Genomic DNA, 20,780 nt, shown 5'->3' on the forward strand with positions numbered 1-20,780 from the left:
CCCGGGGTGATGGCAGGGGTTGGGTGGGTGGGGAAGAAAGTCATGAGCCAACACCACCAGGTTTACAAGTCAGGACAGATGGCAGCCCCGAGGAGATGAGGGGGGCACCCTGGATGCTGGAACCCTCGAGGAGTGGTACTTCTGACAGGGAGGGGGACACTGCCGGGCGAGTGCCAAGGAGACCAAAGACCTGTTCCTCCTCGGACTCTGAGGGTCGGGGGTGTGAGAGACAGGACAGCAGCTTCAGCGAGGACCAAGGGCTGTCTCCAAGGGCGAGCTAGGTCTCTGTTAAAGGCTGAAAAGAAGGGAGCATTTGGAGCAGGAGTGGGTGGTTTGTGATTGACTGGGGTCTAGTGGCTCAGTCGCCCCAAGAGAGCCATGCACACGGGTGACAGACAGGAGCAGGGCAGGGGTGTGGTAGGAAGGCTCCCTGGGTCTGAGATACTTGGAGACTCCACCCCGCCTGCCTCCCCAGACCAGGAAGGTGGAGGTCCCCGCCCCACCTCAGAGTGAGGGGACTGGCAGGGCTTGGGCCCAGCAGGCCCGCAGCCTCCTCCAGGAAAGGCTGACGAGGATGGGGGTAAGGAGGCAGCACTGCCTGTGGCCTGAGGCCAATCCCAGCCCTGCCTGGCCCGCTCTGTCCAGAAATCAGAGGCTTGGCTGCATGTGAGGGACACAGGGAGGGTCTGCTGCCACTGGGTGAGGCCCTGCCCTCTGTTTTGAGCCGTTCAGTCCCACAAGGGCTTCTGGAGTGCCAACATGCCTGGCCCTGAGTCCTCATTGCGTCTGCTGGTTGGGATGAGCTCAGAGTGTGGTTTGGTTTCCATTAGATCAGAGGCTGTGAGCCAAAGAGAGCCCTGGGTTTGTGCCCTGGTTCTGTCTCTGCTACTGATATAATGGGAGACTTTGGGTAAGTCCTTGCCCCTTTTGCGGCCTCAGTTTCTTTATTTGCATCCTGGGGCTGTGGCAGACACCCTCTCTAAAGCCAGCAGTCATCTTTTCCAGAGATGGGAGCCCCTCTTAGCTGGTTCAGATCAAATCCCCAGTCTGAGCAGCTATGAGCTGGTGGGTACAAACAGGCCCCGGGGCCCTAAAACCTGAATGTTAAGGGGGGAAGGTGTCACCAACATTTCCTCAGCCCCGGGGCTCATCTGTCAATTGTTTAGCATTTGGGTATCTTTGCTACCCCTCAGTGTTTCCTCTCAAACTACCCCTACTCTGGGGGGTACTCTCTACTAGGCACAGGAAGTGGCTTTTCAGGCCTCAGTGCCACCCCTCCGTCCTCCTTATCTGCTCCCCACTCACTGCCTGGAATGCCAGCAGCAGGTAAGCATTCCTTGAGCTAGATGTGGATCTCTAAAGACACTGCCCTGGGATAGGAGTCTGGGAAGCTAGCAGACAGTTACACCTTAGTGTGAAATAATTGCTTTGATCTTTTTCCAAGGAAAAACAGAAAAGAGGGCATATCCAGAATGGGCGGGGGGGGGGGGGGGGATAGAGGGAGGGGCAGGGGATAGAAGGCCACCCCAGGGATTGTCCGAGCTGCAGGAACCTATCCCCCAGGACCCACCCACACTTTCCATTCCTTTCCCCAACTTCAAGGCACCCAATCCATCAGGAGTGAAGAGCGGGCTCTGTCACTCCACCTCTCTCTTCTTCTAACCTGACCCAGGGTTCTGGGGACCGTCAGACTATTTAGCCTGATTGGGAGTAGGGGGCAGTGGGGCCTAGTTTTCAGGGTTCTAAAGCTGAGCTGCCATGGCAACAGGGGGAAATAAACACTCTGGGTCTCACAGTCCAAGTTCTGCGATGATGTCATCCCAAGCTCCAGCCTGCTAGGTCCTGTGGCTGGCTGCACCCCAGACAGCCGCAGCTGCTCAAGCCGGAGGATCGACTTCCTTCCCAACCCCCACGCAGCCTCTGGAGAGGGGGAGAGAGTGGACACAGGGGTTTGGGCAGGGGCCTTTGGAACAGGTTCTACACAGGTCCAGCTCCTTGCCTACTGTTTGGGTCTCTCAGTAGCTGCTGTTGCCCCCTCCTTGGCCTTAGCCATGAAGCTGGCCAAGAGGGCCAAGAACTCTGTGTTCTATGGGCAGCACCCAGAGGAGAAAGTTCAGGTGCCGTCACGGCAGGAGGTAAAGCAGACCCCTGTGATCATGGCAATGATCAAAGGTGAGAGAAGTCCCCTGCCCTGAGCCTGGGTTGATTTCTTTCTCTGCAGGGCTGCTGAAGGTGCCCCAGCCTTCCAGCCCTGCCTCCTGCCAAGTTCTAGAGGACTCTCCTCCAAGCCTACCAAAGACCTGCACCTTCAAGCTGAACCTCTGAGGCAGTATTAGCTGCTGGGAATTTTCAGGGGGGTATGGATGGGAGGGAGCATGGGGTATGAAATGCGGCCAATTTTGGAAAAAAGCTAGGGATTCAATGGAGCTTTTAGCCCACCTGTAGCTTTCCTCACTTCTCTCAAATCTTACTCTCAACTGAAAGCAGACAAACTAATTCTTATTACATTGTTAATGACTAATTGTTGCTCTATGCGGGAGGTGGTTTAGGATGAGGGAGAGAGAGAGAAAGAGAGAGAGAGAGAGAGAGAGAGAGAGAGAGAGAGAGAGAATCCTAAGCACGTTTCACGCCCATCAAGGAGCCTGATGTGGGGCTCGATCTCACAATCGTGAGATCATGACCTGAGCCAAAATCAAGTTGGACACTTAACTGGCTGAGACACCCAGGTGCCTCCAAATGGATATTTATAAGCCCCAATTTTCTCATCTGTAAGATGGGAAACACAATAGTATCCGTTTTACGGAGTTGTTGAGAGGCTTAGCTGAGATGATCCATATAAAATAGTTCGCAAGGTGTCTGGTGCAGAATATGTTCTCAACTAATTGTGACTATTATCTTTCATATTGTGCATTGCCTGTGTGAGATCAGTTGCATTTTACGTGGAAACACTGTCTTTCCCCATGGGGAAGCTCGATGGTGGGATTTGTGGCAGTGTGACATCAGTGGGAGGAGAGCCCCCAGTGTTCTCATGGCACCCTGCCTCTGACTGGGCGGGTGGGCCAAGCCTGAGGTCTGCCCCGTCCATCCTCGCAGGTCCGGGCCCTGCCAAATACCTCCGGCCATCCTGCACGGGTCATGTAGACCATGACATCTCCATGTTCCAGGAGCCAGCCTACAGTCTGCACACACGGCACTCGGAGAAGCGTGAGTGCTCGCCGTGCCCGTCATCCCTACTCGTCGGGCTTAGGGTTATCATCCTTGGATGTTTGGGGCCGCAATGAGAGGTAGGGAGCCATCATCTGTAGCCACAGGACCCTGGGAACTCGGGCCTGCCCTGAAGAGGACCCCCAGGGGGCCCGCTGGGTCCAGAAGCAAGCCAGCAGGGAGATGCCCAGGTGACCCACCCCTCTAAAGGCAACGCTGTGGGCAGCTCCCGGCTGGACCTCCTGAGGGAGCTTTGAAGGCAGGGATATTGTCACTGTACAGATGGCAGAGTACGGTCTCCTCTCTGTCTGAGCTCTGGACAGGGCACTTTAGCTGGGCAGGAATAGCTGGGGAGTGGGGGAAAATGGTAAAGAGTGGTGGCTCCCAAGGCTTCCCCGAGGGGCTTAGAGATGCTTGGAAGGGCCGGAGCAGAGAGCCACAGAGGAGCTGGGGCTTGCTGGTTGAGGCCAACGAGAGGAAGGGTGGGCAGGGGTGTTGAGGTGTGTATCTGGGGGTCTGAGATCTAGAGGCCTGCTGGGTCCCTCCTTGGGATGACACATCCTCCTCAGCAGGGGAACCCCCTGTCCGGGGCTGGGCCTCTCAGTACTAACAATAGCTACTATGTCTATTATTACCCCTTGGCACCAATCCCCGATGGGGGCTGCCCAAGCTGCCATGCAGCTGTCATTTTATCTGTTTCTTTGAGCGACTTCTGGAGACTGTTAGGTCATGCATTAAAAGCCCCATTTTGTAGATGAGGAAATCAAGGGTTGGAAAACACCCAGGGAATCGGAAGGGAGCCCTCACTTCTGTTTGGGGGAGGGGGATCTCCTCTGGAGGCAGTCCAGGCTCACCATAGAGCGGCCTCTGGGGCTGACCCGGCCTCTCTGTGGCTGTCCTGCAGGGGTCACAGACATTTGCAGCCCTGGGCCTTGCTATTTCTTCGATCCCAAAATAACTCGGTTTGGAATGTCCAGCTGCACGCAGGTCCCTATGGGAGAGCGCATCTCTAACCTGTGTAAGATGGGACAGGGGAGGCATGTGGGAGTTGGGAGGTTGGAGGATGGGGGTTCACCCTCAGGACCTGAGCAGGGACAAGCGGTAATGACTCGCCTCTGCCAGGTGTGTCTTTGGATACTGGCATCCCCCTGCAATGTTACATTAAGACACTGATGTTGTCATGTCTGTGTCACAGTACTTAGGTCTTGAAGCCAGTGTTATGCACATATGTCGCCAGGTGATGATCTGATAAAAATGTCATGGGACTCATGTTGCATCAGGGATATTGTCATGCTAATGAGCTCACAGGCCGTCGTGATTTCAGGATATTTTCTTGGTGCTGTCACAGGGAGGATGTCAGGATGCTGACATTCCAAGGGTGGCATTCTGATGACATTTGTGATTTTTATATTATGACAACAGTGTCAGTGCTGATGTCAGGATGGCCTAAGTCCCTCCCCCTGCCCATGGCCCTATGCAGGGGAGTTGATGGCCCTGCATGTTGATAAAGTGGTTATAGTGAAGTCACAGTAGGCTAACCAAGACCTCTTACCCATTAGCTGGGCACCAGGAGATGTGGCCTGGCTCCCGCCTTGAGACCCCTCCCTTCCATTCATCCACTTGCAGGCCTGAGCCCCATCCCAGCCTCCTGCCATTACAACCTAGAGAAGACCCACCCACCCGGGGAACGCAGGGCTCCCCAGTATGCTTTCGGCTACCGGTGGCCGTACCGGGTGACAGACCCCAACCCAGCCCCCAACAAGTACCAGCTGCCACTCTTGCTGGGGCCCAATAACCCTGTCAGCCGAGCTGCTCCTTGCTATAGCTTGGCCTCTGAGCACAAGAACTGGTTCTACAAGGAGAATGTGGCTGGAGGCCCTGGGCCGGCCACACGCTCCCGGCCTGAGCCCTCTGTCTACCAGAACCGCAGCCCCAGCTATAGCATGGCCAAGCGATTTGCCTACCCGATGGACCACACACCTCGGCCTGGCCCTGGCTCCCACGATGTCCAGAAGGTCACGGTGCACAAACCCCGAACACCTGCTTTCACCATGGGCGTCAAGCACTCACCCCACCTGTGCCCGCTGGTCATCGACATTCACGACTAAGGCCCCTCCTGGTGCACTCACCCACCCCTCCCCACAGAAGTTATTTTTCTGTACCAAATTGAGCAATTTACTGAGATTTTGAGTAACAGAGTTGGTGCCCGCTGTGTCTAGCTCACAGAAGGCATTAAATAAATATTTTCACTTACTTCGCTTTTTGTTTTGCAAACACTCACAGCTGCTTCCTTTGGGCCCTGCCCTGGGTGAGGGGCTGGGATACTGGGAGGCATTGTAGGGGTCCCTGTGTGGGAGAAGTTCTGTTCTGGCTCACCAGGGAGGCAGTCACGTGTTCTCCAAGAAACCCTGGGCAGCGACTCCGGAGAACCGTGTTCTAGTCCTAACTCTGCCACTAACGGCGGTGTGGCCTTGTGCAGCTCCTGTCCTCTGGGCCTCAGGTTGCCCTTTGGACAGTGAGGGGGGGAGCGTATGTCTGGAGGATGTCCAGGTTCCCTCCAGCTCCATAACTGTGTGACTCTGATCCCTGGCAGTGGTCAGTACCCAAGAGAGGAGCAGGGCAGAAGACGGAGGGGTCATCTGGCTGGGGATGGGGGTAGGAGGATTTTTCCTGGCGGGGGGGGGGACATAGGAGGACAAGAAGAGACAGTGTGTAGAAGAGAGGGTATTCTCGGGGGCGGTGAAGATGAGAGAAAAGACAGGCATGTGGGACCAAAATGTACAGGGCAGGAGCCTGGGACAGGCTCAGAGGGCAGGAGCCTGGGCTGCAGGAGGCTGGCCAATAACAGGACCAGATCGTGGGCAATTGGAGGGCACTCTGGCTTTGTCCTCAGCAAGGTGGAGCTAGATAAGATGCATCATTTGCAGAATTCTTTGGACAGCGGGAGAAGGTTGGACAGAACTGGCAGAGCCTGCAGGCTGCAGTCAGCCTAGGAGGAGGCGAAGGGGCCAAGTGGACTTCTGGGAGAAGGGTCTGTATGCCGCATATGGTCTTGGGGGAGCCGCTAGTATGTCCCCACACTCAACAGCTTAGCCCTGCAGTGCCCGGCAGAGGAGGAGCCAGGAGGGGGCAGTGTTGCCCTACTCGTGAGTCCAGTCCTGCCCACCTGCCCGCCCCACCCCATCCCTTCCAGCTTTGCAGCTTTGGGGCACATAGGTGCCAGCTCTCTGGCCTCTGTCTCCATCTCTGGGAAAGCTGGGGTCTCTGGGGCTGGCATTTGTCCTTCCTTAATTCTTCATATCCAGATCTCCCATCGGGAGTTGCCCTTGCCTCTGGGACCAGCCCCTCTCCCAGCATCCCTGTCCAGGAGGCAGAAGGGGATTTCACCCCTTTTCTGTAGCCTGGAGCCAATGGGGTGGGAGGCCAGAACTATAGAGGGAAAGGGGCCCAGGGAGGGAGGAGAGGAGGCAGAATACCCCCCAGGCCCGATGGCTCAGGCAGACGCATGTTCTTCCACAGCCGCTGCCCCAAGAATGGTGGGAGGCAGGAAGAGAGGGCCCCTCAGAACCAGTGTCGGGTGGCTCATCCTTTCGAGGGTGAGCAATATTCAGGTTTTAATTAAAATTGAAAATTGAACTGAAGAACTAACTTTGGGTAGAAAGGATCAGAGAATGTCTGTGGGATATTCAAACAACAGCAACAACACTGAGTATTTTTTAAAGGGGCTTGTAGGAAACCCCACGGGATCATACCTGACGCAGGGCCCAGAAGTTCCCTCCCCGCCACCCCGCTAGCCCCCAGGCCTGGGGTATTATGTCTGTCCTGTCCTCCCCGCTCCTCAACAAGGCTGGTCCGGGCAGCCTCGAGAGAGAACGAGGGAGCTTGGGGACCCATCTGTCTTGCAGCAGATTAGAAAGATGTCATTTTGCCGACAATGCCATTTATCACAGCGGCTGCAAAAATTAGTGATGCTTGGGCTGAAAGTACTGGATGGGGGTGGGGGCTGGCAGGTGGCAGTGGCTGATGCTCTTCTGTGTCACCAGGTCAGGGAAGCTACAGGCCAACCTTTGAATAGGGATTTTCTGATTTTGTGCCTATCCAGTTCCAAGGCCCTCCACTGGAAAAATGAGAAAGCAGAGGTCCAGAGCCAAGGAAGTAGCAGCCATATGACAAGTTGATGGCCTGTCTCTAAATAAAGGTCTAGGCTCACTCTATGACTAGGGTCTGGGGTTCAGTGTGTGACCAGACCCAGGGCTCAGTGTGTGGCTAGGTTTGGGTCGGTCTGTGACTAGAGTCAGGGCTCAATCTAGGACAGACCCTCAGCCTGGCTCCAGCTGCCACCAGATATGGGTAGGGACTGGATATTAGCCCTAAAGCTAGAATTAACACTTGGTTTGTGGTCCCAAGGGAAGGAGAGGAGGCTAGAGGACTCAGAATGAGTCTTTGGGGGATGAAGATGTTTGGGAGAGAGATGGCCTTGGGAAGAAGGGGATGCGGCCTCCGGGGAAGATGAATGGGACTTCCTTTGTGCCTCAGCCCACAAAATGACAGGGTCATTTAGCTTGAGATCGACCTTTTGATAAAGCAATCCCCATCTCTTGGCTTTGCCTCCTCTGTGGTGGTGACTGGGTAGGTTACCTGCAAGAGGTTGGTGGGCATGGCCTTCCAGGCCTGGCTGAGTGCTCACCCCACCCCTTCTGAACAACTTGGCGGGGGGCACACTTGACCTGGCAGAAATCCTTGTCTGAATAAGTGAGCATAAGTGAGCAAGGGGCAGAGAGAGAGAATCCCACCAGAGGCAGAGAGAGAGAGAGAGAGAGACAGAGAGAGACAGAGAGAGACAGAAGCGGGGCTCACCCAAAGAGAGGCTCGTGCTCACGAACTGCGAGATCATGACCTGAGTCAAAGTCTGATGCTTAACTGACTGAGCCACACAGGTGCCCCCCTGGTCTGAATGGTTGTAGGACTTAACCTGTGCCCTCAGATACTTGGGCCCTGGAGCCTGGCATGTGATGCATACAGACACGATCATTCATTTATTCATCCAATAAACATTTGCTGAGCTCCTGCCCTATGCCAGGCTCTGGCTGCACCTGGGGGTACAAAGAGATGGTGAAGGCCCAGCCATGCCCAACAGGTGTTCGGAGAGCGGCTTGCGGGGAGGATGGAAGCAGCTTTCTCTAACCGTGAGCAGACAGTGGGGTGGGGGTGAGGGTCAGTGAATGGCACGCTGCCCTCCAGAGTTTCCTCCTTTCTCTCCCGGGGCAGGAGAGGCCTGACCTTCACGGGGCATCCCCGCGGGGCGTGGTGGTAATTACACTGCAATCACATGATGCTCCTGCTCCTCGATACCGGCTGGGGCTGCTGGTCTCTGTCATTCTGTTGTGGCTGGAGAGACCCGAGTGCTAGTTGTCACTCTGGCTCCCAGGAGCTGGGAGGATGGTGACCCTGGGCCGGGAGGAAGAGGGGCCCTGCCTGGGAGACACATTGACACATCATCCACAGGCACACAGGTCGGGGTTGTGCAGAAACACATGTCCCTTGCCCACCTACACACAGAGACAAGGCACAGATTCTCCTTATAGAATGTGCTCACTTGTGCACACACACTTATGCATGCACAGACACGACACCTTACTCCTCGCACGTACAGCCCTGACACCAGACCCAAACACAGGCTTTATGCTGCACTCACAGGGAGAGACAGATACGGGCACCACACCGTACCCGACACTCACCTTTTACTACATAGGCACACCCCCTCTCCAGGCGCCTCTTTATCTCACGTGCACGCATACATCTGCTCGGGCTCAGGTGTACCTCTCACTGCCCAGGAGAAGTAAAGTAAATGATGAGAGTGCTCCCTCCCTACCATGCACAGGTGCAGACAGGGTGGGGGGTGGGGCTGTGGGAGGGGAGATTGGGTCTCCATGCTCAGGAAGGCGTTGGGGCGTGAGCTGGGGGTCAGCCCTCCAGTCTGGGGTCCTGACTCTGGATGGGGTGCATTTGGTTGGGAGCTCTCGCCCACGAAGACAAGCCAGATCCCTTCTCCCTGCCTTGAGCACTCAGAGATGCCCACTCCAGGGGCCACCCAAGGACAGGAGGACTGGCATAGGTGCTCCTGCCACCTGGCAATCCTGTTCCTGGCCCTTGCTGGGGTGTGGATGGGGGAGCTTGTTGGAGAGCACATGCCCCTGGAGTCCTGGTGCGGGTCAGAAGCCGCATCTCCAAGCTCACTGGAGGCAGAGAGTCTGCCCGGTCCTGTTCCTCCCGGCTTCTCTCCCTCTGTGTCCACGCTCTGCCATCTGGCTCTTCCCTAAGTCTTTCTGTCTCCCTCTGGCTTCCCTTTCTCTTCTCTCACTCTCCCTCTTGCTCTCCCAGTCCCTTGGCCCTGTTTATCCTCTAGAATAAAGACCGACATTTTCAATGACCCCCCAAATAACAGAGCAGTTCTCAGAGGCCCTGACAAGAGGAGGATGGTGTGGATATGTGTGGCCTATGGGTAGATGTGGGTGTGGGGGTTGGGAGGTACCCATGGTCCCACTGTCCTTTGTTTGCTTTTTCTCTTCTGGAACCTTCATTTTTTCCTGGGAGAGGGGAAGCACGTCTCCCTTCAGGGGAGGAAGGGAGACAAAAGAGAGAAATAAAAACCTGTCATCGTTGTCTTGTAAACACAGCAGGTAGTGCAGAGCAGGGGCTCAGCAGGACCGAGGGAGAGGCAGGGACAGAGAAAAAGGGGGCTGAGAGAGATGGGGAGAAAAGGTGAGCTGGGGTGAGCAGAAGCCGCTACCCCAGGGCCCAGGGCGTGTGGGCACCAGGCAGGGTTGCCAAGGGTGGAGAAGAATGAAAAGATTGACCTGGGAGAGTGGAAGGCACTCGGGGAGGGAGACCCTTAGACCCAGTGCCAGGCAGAAGGGGGCCTCAAGGCATCAGTTCTCCTCTGAACATCTCCCCCTCCCCATGCTGGGTTCTGGGGACACCGAGGAGGGTAAGATAGACAGACACATGTCTTCTCTTGTAGGGTGTAATATGTAGCTGAAACAAAGCAGCTGGGCACTTGCCATGTGCCAGGCACTTACATAAGCCGAGAGTCACAGAGTGTGGGTAACCTGTCCAGTAACGCATGGCCACGGGGGAGAGTTCCAGGATTCCAGCCCAAGTCTGTCCCTTCACGCAGCCTCCACGGGAGGCTGGAGGCTGGGAGAGAGGTTTGGACACTTGGCTCTGCCGTGATTGCTTTGTGACCTAGAACAAGTCCTCCCCTCTCTGGAACTCAGTTTCCCCATCCGAAAAAGTGTAGAGAATGCTGGCTGCTCTGTGGGGCCGGGCGGGGGGGGAGGATCACATGTCTGGATGTGGGTGGTTACCCAGCTCTGGTTCCCTGGAGGAACTGAGGGTGTAGGGGTGCAAAGAACTCCTGGTGCTGGGGTGGGACTGGCCAGCAGCGGCTGCAGCCTCTGCAGCAGGAAGGAGGCTGGACCCCGGCTTTACTCCCTGCTGCTACCCAGTGGCAAGATTTGGGTACTGCAGGGGATGGGCTTGCACGAGGGTCAGAACGGGAGGATGCCTCTAGTGAGAGTTGTCTGGTTCTCTCTGGCCCGGTTTGCAGATGCCTAGAGAGGTGAGAAGCTTGGCTGCAGGTCATCCAGGGAAGAAGCTTGGGCTGGCATTGGCTTTTAGGGCAAGGTGCTTCCCCTTAGCCCTGTGGTGCTTGGAAAGCCCCAAAGTGGCCTTAGGGCGAGAGAGGTGAAGCTCTGAATCATCTGCCTGAAGCCTCCTGCTCCAGGGATCCTTTCAGGATTTCTTCCGGCAGGAAGCAGCCTCACTCCCATCCTTCAGGCCTATATACATCCTCTCTTTGTTCCTTATGCTCTACCTGCCCTAAACTGTACCCTCTCCTCCTAGCAAATCAGGCAGTGGGGCCCTTTAAGTCATTAGGGATGGTGAAGGGCCATCTCCATCACCTAGGGAGCACCTGCTAGGAGCCCAGCTCTGTCCTGGGACTTTTCCTGCATTGTATCACTTGAATCTCATGACGACCCAGAAGGTCAGGGTCACTTTTGAGCCCATTTTTCAGGTGAGGAAGCGCAGAGATGTTGTGACTTTCAGACACGAAGTGGTGGAGGAGGGAGTCTAACCCAAGTCCATAGATTCTCCAGAGAGGAGTCCTTATTTGGAGATGAAAAGTATCCCCATCGGCACCACAGAAATCAGCTATGACCACACCTGGAAATGACTAGTCCAGGGTCTTGTGGCTCAGGTCTCAGCCACACCACTGTGCTGCTGTGTGACTTTGGGCAAAGCCATCCCTCTCTGGACCTCTGGCTCATCTGTGAAACATGTGTGTGCTAGATTCCCTCAGAGATCCATTCTGGAATTTGGCATGTCCAGCCTTGGCCCCTGCGGTGGCTCTGTTTTGAAGGACGCTGCAAAGGGGTGAGTACATGGCAGGTCTGGGAAGGTGGAACTCTGACTGGGGAGCCAGGCCCTTCAGGTGCACATCCTCGCTGGGTGTCAGTGTGTGGAACTGGGGGAATCATGGGAAGTGTGGGCTGTGAGAGCAGGACAGGGGTCCAGGTCTGGGCAGGTATAGGGTGATGGGCTGGCCCTTGGGCCTGGGAACCTTTCCCTCCGCTGTCTGCCACAGAGGGGAGTTTTTCTTGACAGGAAACAGCCTCATCAATCAGGGGCAATGGGGGGCTGACAGGCGGCCACTCCCCGCTGGCCGGGCTTGAGGCAGACTCATAAATCCCACGCCGGGCTGGGCTGTAAATTCCTGTGATTCATACCCGGCCTCTTGCCTCTTGGAGGACAGAGACATTTGGGGCTGTGGGACAGGCTGCTCTTCCCTGGGCAGGGCAGGTGGAATACCTTAATCACTGGCCTGGGGTGCTCAGCCAGCCTCCTCCCTAGGTTCCACAGGAGATGTGGCTACTGAGTCCCCAGGGCACCTCAGGCCCAGCCGGAGCCATCTCTGCTCAGACCCCCACGACCTCTGCCTTTACCATGTGCCATTTCCCTGCCCTGGCCTAACTGGCCCGATCCGCCCCAGGGGCCACATGTGTGGACACTGCCTGTGTCATCTGAGATCTCGTGGGGGCCTGTGGCCAGGAGGGACTGTCCCACTTACCCCATAGCAACTTCTGCTGTTCCACGTGACGGTCTGTCGTAGTGACGATGACGACAAGAGTGGGAACCAAGGAGCAGTCTGCGTATTTCTCATTCCAGGGGGCTTGAGGCCTTGAACCCACCCACTGCCTCTCAGAGATGGAAGGTCTCAGGGACCCTCTGACCCGGGGCTGGAGTCACTCATCAGCTTCCACCAGGACCGTTGTCATACTCAGATGCCAGTCTTTACTCTCACTTAACATTTTTCCTTAAACTGGCTCACTTTTAAAATTTAAATGTGTGTTTTAGCCTTGTCTGAAGCAATGTTTGTGAAATCAGGGGTCTGATGTGCTAGTTAAATACACACATATGCACACATATGTGAGAACATACACATGAAAATACATAGTTAAAATAGCAGATGCCCATTTCTCTGTACTATCAAAAATAGTCTTGTGTCTCACCAATGATGCATATGTCATTCTTTGAGAAAAGTGGCTCTAGTCCTCTTCTATTTTTCAGACAAGGACACCAAGGCCCAGAGAGGTATAGGAACTTGCCCAAGGTCACACAGTGCTGGGATTATCATCTGGCCCACTTGACTCCCAGCCTAGTGCTCATTTTATAGAAGTATGCTCGTTGTTTGTGGAGGGAATGACTGGTCAGGGTGTGGAGGCCTTCACTTCCCCAGAAGGACATTTGAATTCCCGGAGGCCTTTTGGAGACACAGAGGAGTATGTTAAAAGGTGGGCTTCCTGGCAGCAGGCTGATGGGCAGGCAGGCAGGCATCCTGGGTCCCCTGGTGGGACGAGCTACTGGCTCCCCTCTCTTTTTGTCCTTCCTCTTGGTGCCCAGGGCTCCTGCAGTGTCTTCAGGTCCAGGGAGGAGGTGGAGAAGGGGTCCCAGGGGAGGGAGGGGAGCAGGGCTCCACAGCAGCCCTTCCCTGGGGAGCTGCTTACTGAGGCGATAATTAGTGGTACTGGCTCCCAGGCCCGGCAAGGAGGGTGGCCTCATTAGCAGGTGCCTTCCCCTGCACCACCTCCACCTTCCTACCTCTGGGCTCCTGCCACCTGTACTGCCACTGCCACTGACTCCACCGTCATCACCCCAGAGATGCAGCACAAGGGCTCTTGCTGGAGACAGGGCCGCTGGCTCCCTGGGAGACAGGAAGGAGATGTGTGCAGGGCGGCCAGGGTGTAGGTACGCTGCACACACACACACACACACACACACACACACACAGTAGCACGTAGACACGCTCACCCACGAGCACACAATACTGTTAGATGTGCACATGCACACATGCACGCACAACACAGAGACGTATAGGTCTTTGTCCAAACAGATTTGCACGGTAATGCACATACCCAGACACACTGTACAAGCACACAGATTCGATAGACACATGTCCACAGGGAGGTGGACTTAAGTGCAAAGACATACAATGCACGCGTGCAGATGTCCGTAGGGAACGCAGACCCTCATCCATACTAGCAGACTCATGAAAGTATCCACATAAACATCCTGACCGGCGTCTCCAGACCTGTGCGTGTGGACGAACCGGCAGACCAGACATGGGAAACACGCAATAGCACGCAGCACGCCCCTGTGGGCACTGTGTGTACTTCTTCATGTGCAGGGACCCCCACACGCACACGTACATGCTGCAGAGGGCAAGCGTTATGTTTTTCCTGGAATCTAACAAGGCCTGAGGTGCTGGGGCTGGTTAATTCCCTGGGGCAAGTGAGGAGACCGGAGCTGAGGACATATTTAATTAATTCTTATCGTTGGTGACAGAGAGAGGGAAGAAAAGAGGGAAAGAGGAATGGATGGATGGAGAGAGACAGAGGGAGAAAGGGGGAGAGAGGGGGAAAGAGGGGGAGAGAGGGAGGAGAAAAGGGGCTCGCTGGAGAGGTTAAGGTGAAGGAGCAGGAGGAGGAGCATGTTCAAGAAGCTCTCAGGGGCCAGGCATTAACCCTTTCAGTTCAGAGCAGGCCCAGGGACCCCATCACTCAGTCCCATCACCAAAACCAGACGGGCCCTTCAAGGTCTGATGGTTGGACGTATGCAGAAATCTCCTTGCAGGGCTCGCTGCATGGCTCTGGGGATGAGGGGTTCACCCCATCTCTCACTTCCACAGAGTAGAAATCTGCTCCCGGAAACTCCCTACCTCAGCCCCACCTGTGCTCTGTGGGTCCGTGGCTCAGGGGCCCTCCTTTCTCAGGGCCAGGCCGGGGGGAGACATGATCACCCAAGGAGGCCCCTCCTGGATACCAGGACAGCTCCTGCCATCCCACTCCTGATCTCGGCCCCATGACGAAGTCAGGGAGACAGGGGTGGACAAGGACAGGGACTCAGAGAGAAAGCATGTGAGGCAGGAAAGGGGGGATAGGGCATAGGAGTGAGACAAAGAGACACAGGCACCAGGGGTGAAAGAGACAGAGAAAGAGACCTGAGAGCCTGAGACTGAGCCCATGAGAGCCAGACAGGCCCAGAGACACAGAGGAATTTAGAGAATCTGAGACAGGATGAGGCAGACCATAAGACATACACAGAAGTATCTGGAGATTGGGATATCTGTGGGCTGGTCAGGAGGGGGTCACCCCCCTGGGGACATGGATGGAGGAATCCCGGCCTAAAGAGGATGTTGTGTGAGCCTGTCCCGGGCACCCAACCTCTCGGAGGCTTGGCTGCTGTTCTGTAAAGAAGGGGGTGGGGACTGACCCTGTCTCTGAGTTGGTCCTGAGGTTCCAAGGAGAGGCTGGCCTGGCCCTTCGTTCCCTCCACTTCCCCCTGGGGCTTGTGGGCCTGCAGATGGAGGCGGGGGCTCTGTAGAGGCTCTGGGTCCAGGCCCCACTCGGAAGCCCCCAAACTGGCAAGCCAGGTGGAAGAGGAACGTCTCCGCGGGGCCGGTGTAATGTGCTGCAACCACGCAGTGCTGAGTGATGGAGCGTTTGCCCTGAATATTGAAAATGCATAAATATCCATTTTCAGGCACCAAGGCGGATATAAATACAGAGTGGGGGCGGTGTGCAGCCCTCAGCGGTAATTTACCAGCTCTGCTACTCCCCGTGGCACGGGCACTTACGTTTGGCCATCAGGAGCCTTTCCGAGACGGCTTTATGACCGCCGGCTGCCACCTGGGTCCCTTCTCCTGGAGAAATGGCTCTTCGGGGATGGCTGTGGGGGTGAGGGTGGGGCAAGTCTGGTCATTCCTGGGCCTGCTCCATCCTAGACCTTCAGGGCCTCTCCCACCTTCCCCTCTTCCAGCATCTTCTGACACAGGAGGGAGGAAACACATTCGTGTCAGGCCCGGTGTGCACTCAGCCCTGTGAGCTTGGATAGAATCAATCAGAGGAGCTCCAACCCTGCCTGTGGCAGCTTCCGGACTGGGAAACAGAAGCCACCATAGGTCCTGCCCTCAGGAACTCACACAAGGGGAAAGTGAGGCCCAGGGAGAAAAATCACATGACCAGTGGTGGCCACCGCATATCCTGCCCCAGCCTAGCACATCCGTAGCCCCCAGCCTAGGAGGTTAAGCAGCAGGGTCTTGGCATCAGGTTGGACAGGGGAGTCCATGGCCCTCAGGTGGGTGCCTCACTCCTCGCTGGCTTATCTGGACCCTTCTCTGTGGGCTGGCAAGTGGAGGCCCTGAGAGGCAACTCACTGTCTCTCCCAGAGCCGGAGCATGGGCACAAGGTCCCCTGACCCCTGTGGCCTGTAGTCCCGAGGAGCGTCTTCTCCTGTGAGCCGGGATGTAGGGCCCACGGCCGTGTTCAGGGAGCCTACCTTCCCACAGCAGAGAAAGGCATGGGAGGGCACAGAGCGTTCTCTGTGCTGTGGTCCTTCTAGGGTCCCCGAGGCTTCCCCGCCCTAAGCTGGGCAGTCACCTAGGTTGCCTGGGAGCGTGATTATGGGGGTCATGGGCACTGTAGCAACATCACGAACACGCGAGGCATTGTGGCGCAGGGCTTGGACACAGAACAGGGGTGGGAGTGGAGCCAGGTGGGACTGGATGGCTGGGTGGGGTGTCTGTGGAGGGAGGGCTGCGGCTGAGGCTGGGGCTGCAGAACCGTCCCTTCTGTCCTTGTCTGCTCCTCATCTCCACGGTGGCACTGTGTCTACATCCTGGCCGCTCCAGACACACGCTCTTGGCTTCTGCCTCAGTCGTGAACTGAAGACATCATGTGGAAGGTCTCAGGTCAAGTTACTTAGTGGGAGTGTCTGGCCCGAGTCGTTTCCCGCCATGCCAGAGGTCAGCAAATGTCCTCTGGGGTCAGACATTTAGGCCTACTCCCGGGTGATTCTCAGAGGGAGCCATCGGGCTGGAAGTGGGCAGTCTTACTGTGGATTGGGAGTGGGGGCAGCCACCATCACTATAGGGCAAACTAGTGGCTGAGCTGGGATTGGCCGCTTCTTTCCCCTCTTAAGAGGCCATGCTCACCCTCCACCCTCTCCAGGCCCCAGCAATGCTGACCGTATGCCAAGCATCATGCTGGGTTTATGGGGCAAACAGATGAACAGGACTCTCAGGGGCTTAGAGCCTCACGTGGGAGACAGTGTGTGCACAAATAGCCTCATAGAGGGATACAAGGAGGTCGGGTGCACAGAGGCGGGTGAATTTAGCTCTGACTAAGGCATGGGGGAATGCTTAATGGAGGGGGTGATATTTGATCTGAACCACAGTAGGATTTTAGCATGTGGTTCTGGGGTTGCTGGAAGCATCCTATCTGTATGGACATAGATAGTACAGCATATTGGCTCTGTGTGCGGGTGGGGGCAGCTAACTACTAACCAGCCTAACTAGGTCAGAAAGAGAGCCCAGAGCAATGGGAATAACCCAAAAGTGGGCAGGGCCAGCTCTTGGAGGGCCTGTGTGTCTGGCTAAGGGTGTGGCTGTTGTCCGGGTGTGGGTCCCCAGGAGAGCAGGAAGTCCTAGAGGGAGGTGAGCGGTGGGGGTGGGAGTATCTGCCTGTGTGGCAGATACGGGCCTAGGGGTCAGGACAGTCGCCATCCAGTCCTCCCTCTGGGCACCCAGGGCCTTCAGAGCTCCCAGCATGTAGAACTGGGCGGGCACACAGCCCTCTCCAACCCAGTGCCCCTGGCTGCAGCCTGATGTCAGGGCTAAAATTAGCTCTGTGGCTGCGCGGGCAGCAGAGAAACAGTCATGGGGATCGCCCCTGCCTTTCCTCCTAGAGGTAGGGATAAGGGCTGCTGAGCGTCAGTGGACACAGGCTGGACCACAGCGATGTCGGGGTTCACTGCAGCAGCAAGAACTTGGATGATCCTCTTAACTGGGCTCTGGGAACAGGAGTCTTGGGGGGCAGTAGCAGGCAGGGCCCTGCCTTTCTCTCCTGGCCACCCTTTGGCCACTATCAGCTGCCTGGGGGGTGGGGTGGCCAGGGTCTGAACTCCTGGGTCCCACAGGGCGTGGATCAGGACAGCAGCCCCTCCCCACTCACTTCTCTGTCTCTGCTTGCCCAGCTGCTTCTCTCCCGCGGTTGCCATGGGAACCACAGGTGGCTTAAGTTTGCCTGAGCCTGGCTCCCTTATGAGATGGGTAGTGGGGCAGGGCATACGGAGGGAAGCCTCAGTCTGGGCTCTGTCCATTTAGCCCCTCTTTTGGTTTCGTCCTCACTGCCTCCTTCCCCTGCATTCCCCACAGCCTTCCAGCCACCGAGTCCTGACCATTTAGCCCTGGGACTTGTCCACTCTGGAGCACTTTCCCTACCTCTGGCCGGGTCCCTCTCCTTTGGTCTGGTGTCTGAGCAACGAGCGCTTACCTTTTAGTCCCCCAGGTCCCTCCTGGCTTAACACTCTGCCCTCAAGACAAAGCCATGCTCTTGACTAGTGCCTTCTGGTCCCAGCTTCCCCTCTGCCACTCTTTCTACCCCCCATGCTTATGCTACAGCCACCCTGGGATGTTGGGTCTGAGGAATGGGTAAGAGTGTGGTGAGCCACACTTCCAGAACCACATTCTATGGAGTGGTAGTATCTTTTGCAGAGTTAATGCGTGTGCATTAAAAGTGAGTTCCATGTGGAAATATTTTGAGAAGCACTGCATATGCCTCACCTCCTGGAAATTCACGAGGCACTTTGTTACATGTTAAAGGCTTGGGCAACTCCTGCAATAAAGAAGCCTGTTTTGCTGTGTTGAACCCAGAGATTCTGAGTGTTAGCCCATAAATAAGGAACGTCTACCAACAGCTCTTGGAGCTAGTTTCCCTGGACGAGCATTTGAAAAATGCTGGTTGGGCCCTAAAGGATGGCGCCCTGCCCTTTGGGATCCGGGGTCCTGAGGCTGCTCCCCTCTGGAATGGAGGGGCCTCCCATGCTGGCACCTCTTGGAATGGAGCAGACTGAGCGCTGGAAAGCTGGGTCCATGCTTAGCACCACTCCCATCTCCTGGCCAGTGAGTGGATCAGGCAGGGTTCCTGGATGCATTCCATTTAAACTACACAACATTCTTTTAAAAACTTGACCTAGTTGCCAACATTTAAAACCTGGGAGATTCCACAACAGATTTTGAATCTTAACGTTCTCTTAAAGAACTAGAAGACCTATCAACACAGTGTGTTTATAACCCTCTGCGGAAGTGAAGAATGGCATGAACCGTTTATTACGTGCACAGCAGTGCATCTCTCTCCTGGCACTGCTGAACCCCTCAGAAAACATTAGAGTCTCTGCCCCCATCGAGGGGAGTGTGGGGCTCTTCTCAATGAGTTCCTCTTCCCTGGGGTGGGGTAAACTACCTCCCTCCCGGGCGGGTCCTTCTGCAAAGGGCTGGGGCAGGTGGGCTCCCGCTCCTCCAGAATGTACCTCACACCTCATGAAGTAATTGATACATCATGCGAATCAAGCCAACAAATCCGTCCACCCTCTGCCCCCAGGGTGCCTCCCTTGCTGTGAGGGGTGCCAGAGTGGCTGGGGGGACAGCAGGGCTGCAGAACAGGGGGGGGAAGGCCTGCCTGCAGCCTCCTCTCATGTCACTCGCCTATGGGCTCCATCGATGAGGAGACGCGAGGCAGCTGCTCAGGTCACTCTGGTAATCGGAGCGTGCTGAGTGCGAGAATCACTCCCTGCAAGAGCTAAAAGCCGAGAACAGCGAGGGACCGAGTATGAGCGCGCTGGCACTTCTGAGACAGCTCGTGGCTGTGGAGAGCCTGCTAAAAATAGCCCGCTCCCAGCTGAAGCTGGAACCCTGGAAAATCCTGCTCTGGAGGGGTGGCTGGGGCAACCCCTCCTGTGTCCCTGTGTCCCTGCCGCCCTGCTGGTGGGGTGGGGCTGGAGAGGCTGGCAAGGGCCCGCCTGCTGGGAGCCTCTTCCCCTGCCCTGGGAAGACTGTGAGGAGACAGAGCTGTGACTTGATGGCCCCTGTCTGACGGTAGTTGAGGTGGGAGGCCCAGACCTGTCTCCCCGACTCTCACGCTGTTAGGGTAAGTGAGGAATTCCCCTCTCTGAGACCAGGCACCAGGACAGGCTTCTGTCCTGGGTGGGCTAGGGGAGATCAGTAAGGAGCTCCCCTGCCCAGCTGGGCGTTCATGTTCCACAGCCCCCACTGAGACCCCTCATCAGGCTACTGACTCCAGCCGTCTTCTGCTTTGCCTGAACATGGCCTGTTCTTGGCCCCCTGCTTCTCAGCCTATTCAAACCCTCCCTACCTGAGGACTTCTCATGAATGTCTTCCCTCCTCCAGAAAGCCCCTCTGACCCTTTTGCTCAAGCCTCTCCTCCAGGCTCATTCCTCTCCCCCTGCCATCCAGTGTCCTGGGCTTCCCTTCCCACTTGTGCAGCTCCAGATGCCGGGGCACCTTGAGCAAGCCCCTGTCTCTCTCTGGGCCTCTGAGGAATCAAGGTCTAGAGCAGGCTGTGAGGCCCAGCTGGCTGGAGCCAATCATATACCTTATTGTGATGTCCGTAAGTGTCACCAGACCCCACATGAAGTCCTAGATGGGGAGGAGATTATGAGATGTGGGCGTGACCACTAGTCTAGGCCCCTGTCAAATGACTGGCCATCCATTCTCCACTCACATGCTTCCTGGGGAGGGGCCCTCACTATCTCCTGAGGCAGCCTCTTCCCCTGTCTCCTCTGCAGGGTCCTGCCTCTGCCACAAGTTCCTTGGGGGGAGGGCTCTGGCACAGAGGAGGCCTCAGAGGACAGTCCATGAAGCGGGGACCAATCCATGCTAGGGCAGGACTGCAGGGGATGGGGAAATGGAGGTTAGAGGTCCTGGGTCCCACCCAAGGTTGCCAACTCGATGCGTTTCCTCAGCCTCAGATGGAGCTGAGGGGGGAGGCAGAGGAGAGACCAGGGGGACAGTAGGGTTTAGTACTGAGGAAGGTGGGTTCTTGTCCCTGTTGGGGGTTGGCCAGTCTGGGCCAGCCTCTGCAGTGGTGCTGGGGCGCTGATGGGTGGGAAGGCTTCCCCCCTCCTTCCAAGCTTGTTCCTGAGATGTCCCTGACACAAAA

At 56.3% G+C, this 20,780-nt stretch overlaps 1 protein-coding gene across 2 annotated transcripts; it reads left to right on the top strand.

Annotated features, from left to right (window-relative positions):
• Positions 1-1,541: 1,541 nt before the first annotated feature.
• On the top strand, positions 1,542-5,457 carry CIMAP1C (ciliary microtubule associated protein 1C). Of its 2 annotated transcripts, XM_025919846.2 has the most exons (4): positions 1,542-2,172; positions 3,094-3,204; positions 4,109-4,222; positions 4,831-5,457. In XM_025919846.2, the coding sequence occupies exons 1-4, from the start codon at positions 2,052-2,054 to the stop codon at positions 5,310-5,312; spliced, it is 828 nt and encodes a 275-aa protein (XP_025775631.1). In that variant the 5' UTR covers positions 1,542-2,051; the 3' UTR covers positions 5,313-5,457. The 2 variants fall into 2 exon arrangements, with proteins under 2 accessions (XP_025775631.1, XP_086567394.1); XM_086711268.1 differs by lacking the exon at positions 1,542-2,172 and having other exon boundaries at positions 2,182-3,204.
• The last annotated feature ends 15,323 nt before the right edge of the window (positions 5,458-20,780 follow it).

Source organism: Puma concolor, chromosome B3, assembly GCF_028749965.1.
Source record: "Puma concolor isolate L17-30 chromosome B3, mPumCon1.1.hap2, whole genome shotgun sequence".
Classification (NCBI taxonomy): domain Eukaryota; kingdom Metazoa; phylum Chordata; class Mammalia; order Carnivora; family Felidae; genus Puma; species Puma concolor.